The sequence below is a fragment of the Vidua macroura genome, chromosome 11 (genome assembly GCF_024509145.1).
Source record: "Vidua macroura isolate BioBank_ID:100142 chromosome 11, ASM2450914v1, whole genome shotgun sequence".
Taxonomy (NCBI): Eukaryota; Metazoa; Chordata; class Aves; order Passeriformes; family Viduidae; genus Vidua; species Vidua macroura.
The window spans coordinates 14695707-14712489 of record NC_071581.1 but is presented as its reverse complement, the minus strand read 5'-3'; the positions used below and the strand labels follow the sequence as shown (position 1 = coordinate 14712489).

The 16783-nt window shown below is 47.5% G+C and overlaps 1 protein-coding gene and 1 long non-coding RNA gene across 3 annotated transcripts in view; both read right to left on the bottom strand.

Moving 5' to 3' along the window:
- The window catches only part of GNAO1 (G protein subunit alpha o1), a 141806-nt gene that overhangs the window by 37670 nt on the left and 87353 nt on the right, over nucleotides 1-16783 (bottom strand). For both annotated transcript variants that reach the window (XM_053987267.1, XM_053987268.1), the window contains exon 4: nucleotides 10639-10799. In XM_053987267.1, coding sequence (XP_053843242.1) covers nucleotides 10639-10799 — 161 coding nt within the window. The remainder of the gene's footprint in view (nucleotides 1-10638; nucleotides 10800-16783) is intronic.
- LOC128812707 (uncharacterized) lies at nucleotides 6476-10472 on the bottom strand. The gene is made up of 3 exons (XR_008438798.1): nucleotides 10386-10472; nucleotides 8065-8197; nucleotides 6476-7284 (listed from the first exon to the last, which is right to left on the bottom strand). It is a non-coding gene; the product is annotated as an uncharacterized LOC128812707 (long non-coding RNA).

The window sequence follows — 16783 nt, the reverse complement described above, 5'->3', positions numbered from 1 at the left end:
GGGTGCAGGTGGGATTGGATCGAGACCGTGGATCAGGAGATTCAGCTCTTTATCATGTGTGGGGGAAGAGACACTTCCATCCCCACATGTGGTCCCATGGGCAGGGTATAGGTAGTTGAGCTCTTGAGCAGAAATGTGCAGCCTTTTTTCCTGAATTTGTTTGTAACTCTTGCATTTGTGTCATTTCTTTGTTTATGCATTTTTGTTCAACGAGAAAGTCCTCTCGGGATTTCTTCATGTGAAGTTGCTGCTTTAAAATTAGTTTAATTTGAGCAAAGGTTTTTGCCTGGACTCCATCATCAATTCCCAGCTCTCAGCATCTGCTAACTAGCATCAGCCACCTCTGTCTCTTTCTTTCTCCTACTCCTGCCTTTAGCATATTTGGCATCACTGCGCAGCACACTGGTGCAGTATTTCTCATGTTGGGGACTGCAAGACCATGGATCTGTTTAACTGCAAATGTTTAAACTGACATTAATGATGCTCAGTAGGATGTACTGGCTGGTGTTTTCCTGAAGGAGGATTTGGAAATGGTTCTTATGCTATTGCCAAACCTTACATACCAACAGCAATACCGAGGGACTGGGAAATTCTGATCTATATCACTGAAACTGCTGTAAAAGCCTCAGAGCTACAGTGACTGCTCACATGGTGTTTCATGGACCAGGCATGCAGTTCTAGAGCACTAAATTTCTTTTCAGTTCTAGTGTTCCTAGCAAACCTGCTGCTCAGCACTGGGGTGACAGTGTAGCCCAGCAAGGAAGAGGTTACAATGACACAAAGTGCATTGTAAATCCCCAGCAAATGACTTGGACTAACCACCAAAACCAGAGCTGACACTTCCTTGGTGTCCATGGTGCAGTTTGTGCCCGGCTTCCCTCTCCCCTGTATCTCCTCTTTCCCCTCCCAGCAGCATGGAGTAGATGCTGCCTAAAATCTGGGTTCAGAATAATTTCTTCTCTTTTTTCCCCAATAAATTCAGTCTCCAGAGAGTCTCAGGGTGCCCAGGGACCTTTGAGGAGGTCCTTTCTCCAGGCACTCAAACATTCAAATGCATTAAATGTATTGGAGGTGGGGAAGGTCGTAAGCATGTGGACTTTGGCACAAGGATGGGTGTTCACTCTGCTGTTCTCCAGCCTCCTTCTGCTGTCATGAACAAGCTGAGAAACCCTGCCCTGAGCCTGTGCCCACAAAGTGGAGTGAGTGTGTGCCTGTCCCTCACAGTCCCTGCAGGAGTACCCTGAGAGCCTGAGCTGGGCAGGGGGAGAGGCAGGTTGGGGGGGTTACAGGGTTTTCTGGGTAGACTGAGAATACAGAAGTTTTGGGTTTGGATCTGTGTGCTATGTCAGAGGTCTGAAGGCAAGGAACATACATGGAGATGAAACAATAGTTCATAGACAGTCTCTGTTATTTTCACTGCAATAGTGTAAAAGGTGTGGATGAATGGACTGATATGAACCTAGCACTAGCTAGTCCCAACTAGTGTGTGGCATGGGCAAGAAGAAAAAAATACAGGAAAAGGTCCAAAATCTGTCTGCAGTGTATTAGGCCCTCTGATGGGGCTCGTGCCCAGTTTGTATGGTAGAGCGGCACGTGGGCAGTGCCGTGGCTGCCCAAATCAACAAGAGTCTCATCTGTGAGTGCTCTGGGGAAAACCAGGCACAAACAAACCCCTCGTCAGGTTTCCAAGAGAGGGAGGAGGCAGTAAGGCCACCCCTGGCACTGACCCAGCCCGGGAGCGCCGGTGTCCACAGGGCTGTACTGAAATCCCAAAGGAAAAGCACAGCCCCCCTGCCGCCTGCACAGCTTGTGCCTAAATGCCGCCGGTGCCAGGGTTCTCCCAGGACACTCCATTTACACACCACACACAGGGCACTGGCCATGGCCAAGCACGAGTCCATGCTGCTCAGTCCTGGAGAAAGGACCCCATATTTCCCCTCTTCCCATCCAAAACGCAGCTCATTCAGCACATGGCCTGGATAAGCAAGACACTAAGTTTGCTCCAGGGCTAATTAGAGCTCTTGTATCCATTAGTCTGTGAAAGAATCAGTGCCCTTAGCCCGCAGAACCGTCTCGGCCAGGTGCTGGGGCTCTGCTGCCCTGGGGCTCCCCCAGCCCCCCTGCCCCGCTGTGCCTGCCCAGCCCCACCAGCTCCGGCCTCGCTCCGCTGCTGCCTCGGCTGCTCCCGCCGCCGCGCGCGTCAGCAGCTCAGAAACAGCAGCGCGTTATGGTCCCCAGCGGGGACCGCGACAAGGAGCTGCAGCCTGCTGGCCCACAGGCACCACGGGCTCCCCGGGAGCTCTGCCTTCCTGACAGAGGCTGTGCCACCCTCCCTTCATGGGCACAGATCTGGTGCTTCAAACCCATCATTGCTGAGTCCACCACAACGTTTGCTACATCCTCGGTTTTTTTTCCCCTTCATTTTTGTTCTCTGAAGCCCCTCAAGGCTGGATATTAGATGGGCTGTTTGCTTAAGGAAATAAAAGGGGGCTTTCCAGCTCTCCTGTTCACAGACAAAAGGCTTTAAAGTACAAGCCAGAGGGTTTAGGAAGCAGCGGATAAAAGCAATTTTCCAATGGTTTTCTTACTATATTTTGAAAAACAGGGAGTTTTAGCTAAGCTTGTGATTGGTTTTGGATTTAACTCCTAACCTTGAAGTTGGATTTTGGATAAAACTCCTGACCTGAGGATGGGGATGCTGCATTCTTCTAGTGGGAAGGGTGAGTGTGTGTGCACTGTCTGGTCCCCAGGAGGGGGTGGGGAGAGTGAGTGGCAGCAGCTGCACACCTCTAGCAGTCACTCAAAAGCTTTTGGAGCTCTCCTGCGTGGAGATGGGGCCTGATGAATTGCACCACTCTGACACAGTGGTGTCAGAGCCCTGAGCAGGGCACAGGATGGGGAATGGGATGATGCAAAGAGGAATCAGAAACTGTGAAGGAGGGGAAAGGAAGATAACTGCATCCTGAGCACACAGGGTTAATCCTGCTTGGCAGGGCTTGTCCTAGGCTGGAGTGGCTCCTCCTGGACTGTTCACCCCATGGCTGGTACAGGCAGCTCTGCCCCAGAGTTCCCAATGTGCTGCTACATGCTCCCTGGACTGCAGCAAAGTCCTTTTTCAACTATTCCTTACAAACTGGGAGGATTTGTGGGAAAGGACTTGGGGAGGGGGGGCACAGGCAGCTGTGCAGCATCTCACCACTGGTGCCTGCAGATCTGTATGGAAGGCAGCTTGCTCCATCGTGGAGCCTGGCTACAAAGAAATCCCTGCATTCCTGCCATGCTTTGCCATTTAAGGATTTCAAACGGATAGCAAATACATTGGGAAACCACATGCCACCGCCACGCTCACCTCCCAAGCCTCACAGATGGTGCCAGACGCCAGCCGTGTGAAGAGCCTCAGCATGGTGGTCTCCTGACAGATTTTCCTGCAGACACACTGCAGAATCAGGGGGCTGAGAGCAGCCGGATGGTCCCCACGTGGTCACACGCGTTGCTGGGGGACAGGGCTCAGAGCCCCCGGTGCGCAGAGCTGGGTGCTGCCTAGCTGGCATAAAGCAGGAATCACACACACGGGGGGACAAATCCCTCGCTAGAGCTATCCAATTCCCTGAGGAGCTTCTAGGAGCAATAGTTACCTTGAGAGCCTCTCTGATGTACCCCTCAGGAGGTGCCCCATCTCCTGCCCCCAGCCTGTGTGAGTGATGCTGTTTGTCTTGCAGGGCAGGGTGTGATGGTGGAGCTGGGGGTGCATGGTACGTCAAACCTCAGGGTGCAGAAAGGGAGAGGGAAGCTTGGATTTCTTGGCTTTGCAGGGGAGGAGGAGCAGAGGTTGCGAGTTCCCAGGAGAGTCTGGACTCCCTGGCTGTGAAGCTGCATCCCAGCATTGCCACACCCCAGTGTGATGAGGAGGTTGGGGTGAAAGGTAGGAGACACAGAGAGGGGCTCACTTTAGGGTGTGAGTGCTGCCTGTGGAAGGGCAGAGCTGGTGGGAGAGGGAGGCTGCAGCCAGCAAGAGGGGCAGCAGTGAAAAAACAAACTGAACGGAATAAAAAAAACCAACCTCAACCCTTGGTGGCAGCCTGCCAGCTCCAGCTGGTTTCATAAGGACATTTCAGCCTAAAAATACACAAATACTCAGCCAAAAAAAGTCAAATCTTTCTGCGCCAAATCTGTCACCCACAGCCCTTCACAAGACAGGAAGAAATTCCTGTTGGGTCTGTCAGTCGGAGATGAGAACAGATTATCCGGGGTTCAGGACTGTGGTTCAGCAGGTTTCCTTGGGGGGATGCCCTGTGCTGTGTTTATAGATGGTGCTGCCTGCTCACCACTAAGCAAAATGTGAAAAGAGAAGAGATAGTTTCCAAGTTCTTGCAGTGTCTCCTCCTCCAGGCAGTGTGAACTACCTCAGCTCCTACGCTTTTGGTGTGAGCTTTGCCAAAATGGGGACAGCCCTGATCTGATGAGCCCATTTAATTGTGTCTTATTAAATACCAATTTACTTACTCAACGTCTCAAGGTTTTACTAATCCCAGGCCAAAGACAACACAGTTACAATGCAACACAGAAAGAAAAATGGCAGGGAGGTGGCAGGTATTGCTATGCCTTTGTGCTTGAGGAATGAACTACAGATGTAGCTTCTCTGCTCCTCCTTGCAGGGCAGTCTGTATCTCCTGTGTCTCTTCAGAGCTGTACCCCAAAAGAGGGTGGGTCTGGTGGAGCTCTGCCTCTGCCCTGGGGTCTCAGAGGGGCCAAGTGGGATGGGCACTATAACAAGATCCAGTGTCTTTTGAGGAGGCTGTGTTACGCAGAGTCCTGCAGACCTCTGCCTGTGAATTTTCTGCCAAAGAAGTTCAATCCTCCTGCTTTCCTGTCAGCGTTTGGTGGGATAGGAAGGTGACTTAACACATTCTGTAAAGATAATCTGATGTGCTCTCCACTCTGCTTTGGGCCAACAGAGGCAGCCCCTGGAGAGTTTCTACCCAGTTTTGGTGAAATTGGGTGTTCCAGGTGGATGAACACTGAGGGGAGACACTGGAAAACATCCAGCTGATTTAAAACACAATGTCTTTCCTATTGTGCTCTTCCTCCACCTCACACTCAGCCCTAGGTGAAGCCATATAATAACAGCAATTCCTTAATTTATGAGGATAATAATGAAACCTAAGACCTCTACCAAGCCCAAGCCCTGCAAAACTGTAACAAGGCTGAAGCTCAGATTGCCCGTGTCTCCCTCACCTTGCACTGACAAGAAACAGCCCCACTCCAGAGCCAGAACCAGCACCAGCAGACATTGCAGAGCTGCTCCTCCCTGGAAATAGATTTGCATCTCATTTGTGGGAATGGAGCAAGGTTGGTGATTCCAATCAACCAACTCTGGCCTTTATGGACTGTTTTGCTTTTCTTGTTGAAGGGGGAACTTGATTATTCAGAGCTGGTGGACATGTTTATTTACTGGGGTAAATTAAATCATAAATTCAGACAAATGTACCTACCTCTACACTTGTGATGTATTTTTCCTTTCTGCTTTATTGGGCTCCAAGACACAAAGGTGCATTGTTCAATAAGCAGTGCAATGCAAGTCATCCCAATTAATTGGATTGTTCCATTTATGCTGCTACTGCCTCCAATTAAATGCAAGGGAACGCAAGTGACAGGCACGAGTAAGATGGGTGTGCAGAAAACCATATTCTAATGCAAAAGCTGTGATGAGGAAATGGAATCTACACACCTGATAGGAATATTAATCCAAAACCATGACCTATAATTTTTCTTTCTTCAGTCTGAGTGTGCCAGAAACAATTGCACCTCATTAAAATGGATCATGTCCTGACAGTCATGCATAATGACCAAGTCCCACAATCCCATGGTTTAAATGTTTGCCTTGCTGGTGGAGCCAGCAAGGTAAATGTTTAGATCATGGGACTTGTGGGACATGGACATTATCATAGAGCTCCATGGTCTTGCATGACTAGACACAGGAAACTGCAGCAAACCTCGAAGACCCTTTCTCTCTTTTAAACCCAGTGTTATCAGAGAAAGAGTGAAGGGAAAAAGAACAAACCCAAGAGTGCCAGTGTGGGTTGGACCTCTGGAGTTCATCTGGCCCATCCCCCCATTCAAAGCAGGACCAACTTCAAAATTAAATTCAGTTTGAAAGTTAGCTCAGGTGGCTCAGTGTTGAGCACTTCCAAGGATGGAGATTTTACAGCTTCTCTGGGCAGTCTGTTCCAATGCTGCTTTGTCAGGGCTTAATCTGGAAGCCATTCACCACATCACAACAACATCTGGCTCTACTTTCTTAACTACTCTTTTGATGCAAAGTGTGTGTTGGCACGTGGGATGCAGTAAGAATCAGTAGGGAAGGTGATAGCGTCGTGCAAAGACAATTCTTTTGCAAGGAAAATAGATCAGAAAACAGTCCCACACAAGATGGGGTGAGAAGGAAGGCATTGCAGTATTTTATTCTGAGTCTGGTGCCGTTTTTCTGTAAGGCACTGCCAGACCAATTCTTGAAGATGAAATAACCAAAATGTTGTCCAGTTTGGGCTTGGTATTTGGCACAGACTTGAGATGTCAGTGCTGTGGTTAGCTGTGCTAGAGCAACAAACACAATTGCATCTCTTTCTCCACTAAGCAGTGAGGTCTGTATCCCTCTTCAGAGGCATCTCTCTCCCCCTTGGCTCCTGATGGAGGGAGCCAAAGGCAACAAGCTTCCTAGCCCTGACACCTCTGATATGTGTGAAGATGGATGGGTTGAATGCAGGCCTAAAATATTTTACATTTTCACGGTAGTTTCACAGCCCTGGCATTATCAAATGATCTTTCAAAGTACTTGGAAGCAGGAAGAGAAGAACTTGAGATAGATTCTGGCTTTTTTGTGTCTGTGTACTTGCAAACTGTCTCTGCCTACACATCTTGCAGGGCCTGTTCCTGTTTGGAGATGCACAGAGAAAATTAGTGCTCGTGTGGATGCTCTGTCTGCTCCATTTCCCCTGAAGTTTGAAGGCTGTTCAAAGATGGTCCCCATCACTGGGTGGTGCCTTGCCCTTTGTGCTGCACTCCACTGACCAGCCTAGTTAGGAACTTGAGGCTAGGAAACACAAGACAATTTTAAAATCTGAACAAAAGTAGGAGATTAAGGAAACCAGCTGGAAACCTCTGTTTTGCTGATTTTGAAAGCAGAATGTGGGTCACAGATGTGCTTCCACAGACAGAAACTGGCTGGAGAAGAAAAAGACATCAGCATTGCCCAGACTCTTTGATGATCAGAGGTAGATTTAGCTCCTAGGCATAGAGACAAGAAAGGAAGAGGAGACTAAGTAGGAATAAAAACATAATCACGATATTAGGAATGTGGAACGCAACCCACCCGTAAATTTGCCTTAGGGAACTACAAAAAAATGCACTAACAAAAAAAAGATGAAACCAATTGCTACATCTTACTCTTTTTCCTTGTCTTGCCTTCCTTATGGTTTTGCTTTTTGCAGTCCAAGACACAGGGGGTCCATTACAGAACCTTCCCTCTTCCTCAATCATGTTTTTTCTTTGCAAAAGTGCAGTTTTCTACTGCTCCTTTGCAGCAGCTATGAAATCCTTGCTAAGGACTGGCTGACTTTAGAGCCCAAAAAGAAACAAAGCTTTGCAGGAAATCCATACTGTCTGCATGTATCAGAGGCTAGAAAGCAATGTCCTCTGGCCCATCTGGCTCCAGAAGGGAGCTAATACTCACTTTTTGTTTAGTCTAACACAAAAGATGAAACTTATTTTCAGTGAAATTGATGACAGACTGGTAAGAGCCATGCTGTTGACCCTTGCAGGCTGTTGATTAGCCTGTGACTTGGTCTCCCAGGGGCTGCAACAGAAGGCCTGTTGTTCCAGCCATTTCAAAAAACTCAAGGTAAAGCACTGGAAGAACAATTAAAGACAACAGCAGCACTGCCTCAGAGAAGCCCAGGTGGTGGTTCCTTAGAAATAGCCAAGCAGCAGTTCTGAAAGCATTCAGGGCACTTGGCAGGTGGTTTCTGGGGCGAAGGGAAGTGCCTGGAGCACTCCTGAAGGTCTCACCTGTGCTGGCCACAACACGACCCGGTCACTTGGTGCCTTCAGGCTTTGTGGCACGTGCTGAGCAGCCATGGGGCACAATCTCCAACTCCTGCAGGAAACTTCCCTTCTGCCAGCAAAATGCCAGTCCCTAAGGCTTAACACCAAGAGAAGCCTGAAATGAAATGCTAGTGCAGCTCACTGACTGTCACTGTTTTTCAGACTTTGGGGAACTTAGAATTCAGTTCTTGTCTGGAATTTATTTTTCTCAGCCCTAATGAAAACACATTTTGTAGTTGTTACTGTTTGAAATTGAGTATCAGTGTCAATAAAGCCAAGCCTTTTCCCAGGCTGGGGAAAAGAATATAAAACTGTCTCAAATCTTCCACTCATGCAAAAGTAAACAACCCCAAAGCATTGAAGAATTAAATAAAATATATGCCTCTTTTCACTGGGGGTCCACTGGGCGTGCATAAGAACTGAGCTCTCACTTGCACCTCACTTGCATCTACTGTGATGGTACCAGGGCCTAGAGGTGCAGAAGGATGTGTTTTGGCACCCTGCCATGTGACTGCATCTTTGCTCCCAGTGGGGGAACCACCAGAGGCTCCTGAACACCAGCAGGACTGTAAATGAGAAGGACTTTGTTATCTCCAGCTTCCCCATCCAACCTAGCCCAGAGGAAAAAAGTTGTCCAGGCACACCACAACTCACAGAGCAGCTACGGAGAGAGGCATCACAGCACTGCCCTGGCATGGAGGGTCATCCATCCTCATCTGGATGCAAGAGATTTTGTCAGAGACACCAGAATTCATTTGGCTGGGCTGCAACCCCTAGACTGAAATTGCTGTGAATGCTACAGCACAGAGACTCTTCAGCTGGTGTCTAGAAACTGCTTTTGGTTTCAGAGCTCCTGCTGATGAATTGCACAGCAGCTGGTCATATTGGGAAGGCTCTGCTTATTATTTTCAACTGCTATCTTGCATGGAAGGAAAATCAAAATACTTTCCTCAAGGTAATTGGCTCTAAAACAATTGAAGGTTTTTCCACAAAGTTGTAATGCAATTAGGACTGGCATTTTAGATAATTTATGTCTCTAAAGGTATGCTTATGCCATCATACCCTTATTTTGTGAAAAAAATTAAAAAAAAAGAAAAAGCTGCTGGCAAGAGAAAGCTTGTTTTGCTATTACAGGCAATGAAATACAGATTAAACCATCATCCACCTAGTACTGATTAAAAGGCAGCAGAATGCCAGGATCGTCTCTGAGGTGTGATCATGGTTGGGTAGGATGCTGTGTCACCAACCACACATGTGCAGGTTTCCCATTCAGTTTTCCATCAATGCCAAATGATGTGTCATCACTTGCCTTCTGCAGCACCTCAAGAGCTGCTCTCCCCAGCTGCCCTGCCAGCTTGGATGGGAGCAGCTGGTGCAGCTGGGAGCACCAAGCCCACCACACAGGATAAAACCAGCAGCCACGCCAGTGCCTGGGCTGTGTTTGATAGATATCCAGGAACACCCCAAGCAGAGATGCCAAACAATCCAAACACAATAACAACTCCAGAAGTGCATGAAACAGTTGGTGAACTTGTTGATATGGGATATTGTGACAGTCAAAAGCACAGACATAGCATTGACCGACACCATTGGGAAGTTTCTGTCTCCCTGATTACCGAAAGGTCCAAGGGTACAACTGGGGAAACGAATGCTCTCTGCCTGCCTGGTCCTTATGCTTATACTTAACCACCTTTGGCTGACTCTTGCCCAAGATACAGTCCAGGGCCAGGGGCATTTTGCCTGACTTGTAACAGATGCTGTGATTGAAATTATGGGATGAAAACCTCTGGTCTCCTGTCCTAGGTGGAAGCAAATATATTGGATCAATTATCATTATAAATAAGCCTGAACTGAAACTGGGGAGACACTGGACATCTCTTCAGAGCCACAGCAGCCATTTATGGGTGGATGTCCTGTCCTCATGACAGTATGAACCAAAGCCACGGATTCAGACAATTCCCATTGAATGACATCTGGATGTGGTCCCTAATGGTAGAGAAGCCACCGACTGTATTACAAGAGTAACTCAATACCCCTGGAAAAGTAAAGATGTCCCTTACCCTTGGTTGTAATCCAGCTGACCTATCAGTACACTGTACAACTACGGAAAGTAAAGTGGGAAAAAAAAGCAAACAGAGGAAAGAAAAGCAAACCCAAGAGCTGTACTGCTGTACAAAGCAGGTGATCACACCCTTCTCTTCCAGTCAGATAGACAAATGAGCCATCTGCTGTGCCCACAGGTCGATCTGCCTATATTCGCTAGATCCATGTTTGCAAAAACCTACCTTGAGACATTTGGGAGCAGTTTGGGAACCTGGCCATGGGGTCACAGACGTGACCCCAGACTGGCCAAGAGGGGACATGAATGTCCTGCCTGATCCTTTGTGCTTTGCAGTGGCCTGTGACACAACACACATCCGAAACTGTAAGCAGAGACACGTTCAGTTCCACTGCTATGAGGTCATTCACTTCAGTTAAAACTTTAACAAATCCAAATGCAGTTTCTTAACATGCAAGGCTATGGACAGGGATACTCACTATTGGGCTGAGTCGTTAAGTTGATATTCCCGGGACCGGTTGAAGCATTCTTGAATCCCAGAGTCTGCCCAGAGCCTCATCATAGCTGACAGCAGCTCTGGAGAGAAGGGCTCTGTGTCCTCCATCCGACTTACAACATCGCAGACCATCTTGGCATCAGCCTGCAGAGGAAAGAAACAAGAGCTCACATAGATGCTTAAGGCAGAATTTGGAGCCAGAGATTTCAGAAACTGTTCACCAAACCATCAGGAGTAAAGAGGCCGTGTTTCTTGGGATGGGGCTTTAGCATCCACACTGTGTGATCCAGCTGAAAGGGCAAAAGGAGGATGGAGGAAGGAAATCACAAGGAAAAAGATTGTTTGTGCAATCCACCTCATATCAACAAGTATTTCTATTCAACAGACAAAGTAGTCTGCACTGCACATGGGTGGAATTTCATAGGAACAGATAGGAATTCATACATGTACAAGGATATTTAAAAATGTTAGCAACAGCGCCTTGCTTTAACTGAAAGTGGAAACTTGCTGAAGTGGGGGCTTTGTATCAGAAAGAACAGCAGAAAGACTCCAGAAACAATTTTTTCCAGATGCTGGTTTATTGCTTTTCCTAAATTCTTATTCTTTGTTGTAAGCCCCTGCTACGAGGGCTAATTCATGTTAATGCAGACCACCTTGGCTGGCTGTGGTGCTCTGTGACTCAGAGGGAGAGGAATCTCCCACGGTTACAGAGCATGGCAGTGAGGGGGCAGGGCCAGCTGGCCATTTTCAGGTGGAGTCTTTTTTAGTGAGAAAAAATGAGATTCACTGGGACAGAAACGTTTCCTGGAGGACAGTGCTCTGACACAACTTGGGTCCGGAAGATGTCTCAGATTTAGGATGGGAACGTCTAGACAGCCTTGGAATAGCTGAGTTCAGCCTTCCTGTAATAGTCCATACTGGCTGAAGCTTCACTCGTTTGTGAAGCAGGACACTCAAATTCATGAAACCCTCTGCTTGCTTTGCAAGAAGTAAATGTCCCACAGCACCCACAGACTCCTGAAATCCTTGGGATGTTGACTAATCTGCAGAGTTTTTCTTTCATTGCTTTGAAAATCTCTCATATTTCTACTAGCTGAAACAAACCCAATTATTATTGCTATAATTGGAAAAGAGGAGCTCTTGTTCCTTGTGTGCGTGCAGCAAACTTGTGAAGACAACCTTCTTGTTTTACTCTCTTGTCTCTTGTGTGCTAGACTGAACCCATTCTTGGCTAAATGCAGGTGGAAATCTTTGCCTTCCAGGGTGTTTGATCACACAAATCTCAAGAAGGGAATGCAGGCTCTGCTCATGCTTTGCTGGGAACAATTAGAAGCGCCATCATTGAGGAGCACCACAATAACCTTATTGTATGGATGGGAATGACAAGTGTATGACAGGGTCTGCATGGTCAGGATCAAAACTCTGTAGCTTCTTTGTTGAACACCGAAACTGTAGAAAAATTGCAGGGCATCAAACTGAAAGCACTGGAGACTGAAGCTGCTGGAGATTTCAGTGCTCAGTGAAAGAGCCTCAAGTGCCCTGAACATCCAGCCTTTATGGGCTGAAGAAGTCTCAGTATTGTATGTCTCAGTATTGTATCCCATAAAACTTAATGGGGTGGACTCTATGCTTTGAAGGCTTTATGAACATAAAACCTTTCTCACAGAGCACTTAACTTCATATTTCAGTGCCCAGGAATCTTCCCAGTCCCCTGTACAGACTCTGCTCATTTTGGAGAAAAAGTATTGATGACTCACACCTCAAAGCCAAGACAAACGAAGAACCTTGAAGAGTTCAGTTAATTTCAAAAGCTTGTTTTCTGCCCCGGAGTGCTTTGTGAGCTGAGTGAATATTCATAAATCATCTGTATGGTTTGCCTGCCCTGCTGGAGCTGCAGTTCTGCTCTTTTCACAGACTCTAAATGACATAAAACCTGCTAATGGCTGCAATCTGCCTTGGCCCCAATATTTGTGTATGTGTGATGCAGGAAAAGCATCCATGCTTCCAGCCAGGTAGGAGGATGTCTTTGTATGTTATCTTGACTGCTGGAGTGGGTTATAGGTGTAAGTCACACATCTGTCCATCTGTCTGCGACGACAAAGCACATTTGAAGCTCTCCAGCTGTCATGGGCATGGTCTGAGCTTCTTCTGAATATTGTGGATTTAACTGCAGGCTGGTCTTTGCAAAACATCAGAGGCAATGGCACAGTCATCATATTTTCTGTGCTGCATCACCTTTTCTACTACTACTGAGACTTGAGGCAGTTCCCTGTAAGACCCAGCATGGGGGGTGGGGGGGGGGGGGGGTTGAGCAGAAGACAGAGATGAACAGCAATGACAAGGCAGAATGGGAGTGACCAGGCACAGACATTTCTGGCTGTGGTTATCTGTGAGTCTGTTGGGCCAGAAGTGGGGCTGAGCACCTAGGGCAGGGGATTATTTTGGTACATGCTCCTCTGCAGTAACTGGAGGTCCCTTTTGGGGACAGGAGAAGCTGTCCTCCCACAGCATGGACACCTGCCTGCAGGGCAGACTGAGAGTCAGCAGGCTGAAACAGGGGAAGAACTCGAAGGAATGTTTATTGCTCCTGCTGAACAGTAATAACAATATTACAGACTTAGTTTTATTTTGCAGAGTGAACCACTGAACTCTTGATTTTACAGATCCAGAAGAAGCATGTGCAATGAGTACTTTTAAAAATACTCCTTCCCCCTGCCAAGGTTGAAGCCCCTCTGTCAAGGAGCATGGGGCCATCCAGGAGTTCAGGCATTTGTTAGATGATTTAACGAGCAATTAAGGATCCAAGAAGAGAAGATACCCCTTTCTTTTCTCACTCTCCAAGCTGTGTCTCAAGCTGGGAATGACATTAAAATCTCCAACTCCCCCTGGGCTCAGCAGGTACATTTTTAAATACTGCCTGATTGACTTTTCCCTGCCTGCCTCCCCTGGGTCTGCTGCTCCTGCTTTTCCCGAGGTGAGAGGAGCCGAGCCTCCTGCCACGCTCTGCTTCTGTACTGCAGCCAGCAATTAAATAAAGCAAAACAAAACAGGCAAACCAGCCCCCCACTCCCCTGCCTTGCAGTTCCCATCCGACAGGGCTGTTGTTAATGAACATCATGGTGGTATTTCAGCTACCTCAGGAGCTAAAAATAGGCAGCACTTGGCCCCTGGGATTGCTGGAAAGAGCTACAAAATGGTGCAGGGCTCATTCCATCACTGCTGCCTCTGCCATTCCCAGCTGCTCTGTCTTCTGTCTCCTCAGAACAAGACATCTGGGAGGGGGGTAAGAGGTCAGGCTGGTCTCCTTCATCCCAGCATGAGCATCCTAGCCTATCTCTGCAGCATTCTGACACGTCCTGCTGCCACTCCCCAATGGCTTGCGTTTTCCATACCAGGTGAAACCCCAACACCTGAGCTGAATGCCTTTGGGCTGCTCATTATGGAGAGTGGGATTTGACACTTTGTGTCATTCCTGAATGCTGATTCCATCCACCTACAGCAGGAGAATTAAAGCTGGCTAGCCATAGCCTGGGGAGACAGCTGAGCTTAGAGACTGTGGTAAAGTGAAATTACACATGCAGGCTTTAGACATCAAGCCAAGACACCAAATAAGTCTTTACTAAAGAACAGACCTCCGCTCTGGTTGGGGAATGGAGAGGACTCTGTAAGGCCACGCCAGTGTCTGAAATCCACAGGCACATGTGAACAAGAAGCTAGTAAACACAGTGGGACATTGGCATATGTAATTCCTAACTCCAGGTTGTGGGCCTACCTGTGCACCACACTTCTGGTATAAATCCAGTTCAAAAGGGGATCTGTTCTCTCCCTAACCTGGATATAACTGCAGTTTCTTAATTGTCTCCCATATGTCACTGTCACTGAGCACCACGCTCACAGCCTGTGCTCAGCATACAAACTTGTGACTTCACTTGCAATAGCCACACAGCCCAATTAATGTGTTACCTGGCTGGAGGGGAGAGGGGCCCCTTCCTGCAGTCTGACACTACTGGCAGTTGCCTTTGTCTCTGCAAGCAAGCTATTTTCCATCACACTGATACAGACCAGCCCTAATTACTTGCTCCTCACCACCACCCATGACTGGTGCCCACTAAGATACCAGCAGAGCTGCACTACAAAGGTACCAGCAAAGGTACTGCTGCCCTGGCTGCTGTAGAGTCACACTGGAGTAGGACCCAGGTGCCCATCTCTAACTATCCCAGGGCAAATCCTGGCTCTGATCCTTTGAAGTTGCCTGGAGACTGACTAGGAGACTTTTGTTTAAATTTTTTAATTTTTTTTTTTCCCAAAAGGAATAGTTTTCTGGAAGGGGAAATTTAAGGGAGAGGCAAAACCTTGTGTGAAGCTGTGTGGTACAAATCTGCTAAACCTTACAGGGTTGTACTGTGTTACAGCCAATGGAGGTATGAGCTGTGTGCCACACTGTACTGTCCTTTCCTTTTGGTGAACTAAATCCCAGTAAATATCTTTTTTTTTTGCTATTATTTACTCTGATTAATGATACTTGTCAGTTAGCCTATCTCAAAGGTTAACCCTGGGGCAATTTCGTCTGGTGGCTGGTTGTACCAGAAGCTGCTTCTCAGAACATTTCAGAAAATCCATACAGTGGGGGAAAAGATAAGCACTTCAGTTTGGCTGGTGGTACAAGGCAAATCAGCACAGTGCCAGTCATCAGCAAGTAATCTTGTGAAAATAGTAGTAGCCATCATGAGTCATGAACCTGGGGTAATCAAACTGATGTCTAGAGACCATCCAGCATCGAAAAAGGACATCCATGGAAGGGAACCCTTGTGAGGGACCAGATCCTGACCTCAGGGCACAGCAGTATGTGCCTCTGCTACTCCAGGGAGAAATTATGTCCTGTAACTTCATGGAGAACGTGTCTCATAAACTGAAAACTTCCCCCTTCTCCTTAAATACTGTCTCAGAAATATGGACCCCACTTCCCAGCCACAGTGTTTCAGCCTGAATAAATCCTGGAAACAAAGCATGGCTGGTGAACATGTCTTTTCCAGAGACATCCAGGGCCCAGCTCCAAGTCCATAGACGTTTTTGTAGACATTGAATAAATAGCTACATGTATGACTCTCCCCCTCACTCTCCCTCTTGTTCTCACACATCTGTGTTTCAGAGCTGACCTCTCAATCTGTGGAAGTCTGTCTGGCATTAAGCAGCTGCTGTGCATCGTGGGAGAGACAACTTTCCTCCTGCACCCTTCCATCTACCCTCAGAACATTTAATTGAGCCCTCCCACCTTGGCTTGGCATTTGTCTTGCTGAGAGATCCTGGAAGGCACTGAGCAGGTAAAAATCTATCCAGTGGCTTATTAATATCTATCCCTTTGGAGATTACCTTGAGGTGGGCATTCAAACTTTCCCTCTTCATTCTCATTAGCTGGAGGTGGAAATGCAAAACTCTGGACACAGATCCCAGTGGTCTGAGAAAGGGGTTTACACAAAAGCTCAGCGTAATGCTCTCTAGCAGTTTGCATCATGCAGCAAAGCTAAGCCTAAAACTTCAAGTTAGAGACGACTGGCTTTCTACAGCATCCCAGTAGCCATCTACCCTCGTGTACACCTCTCACAAAAGCTTGGCTGACTTGGATACAACGCCGAAGGGCTGCCTGCTGTCTGTCTGGGAGCAGACAGACTCTTGTGTACAGAAAACATAACCAGACAGCCACGGTGACATCCAGATCTTCTCGCGAGCTTGTGCTGTCCGGCTGGCAATCAGTACAGCCCTGGTTTTCATATCCTTCTGGAGCCACGATGGCACCATCACCTCTGACTGTCTTGGCCAAACAGTTCTGTGTGTCTGAGAAGTGGTCTAGGATAGAGATGGCCTGAAACCTTGTTATAGCTGTTTTTTCTGTCTGCTGCTTCCTGTTTGGGCAGACATTGAGCAGGACTGATATTGCAGATGATGATGTTTCTTACAGCTGGCCAACTGCTCTGTGTTAAGTACTACCTTCATTCCCATTCTGCATGACACTGCAGTTGATGAAATAAAATTTGCCAGCCCTTATGTGGGTATAACCCTCTTTTCCCCTCCTTCAGTACATATAATATAATATTCCTGGTTTGCTTGGACTGATGACTATCTGACAATCC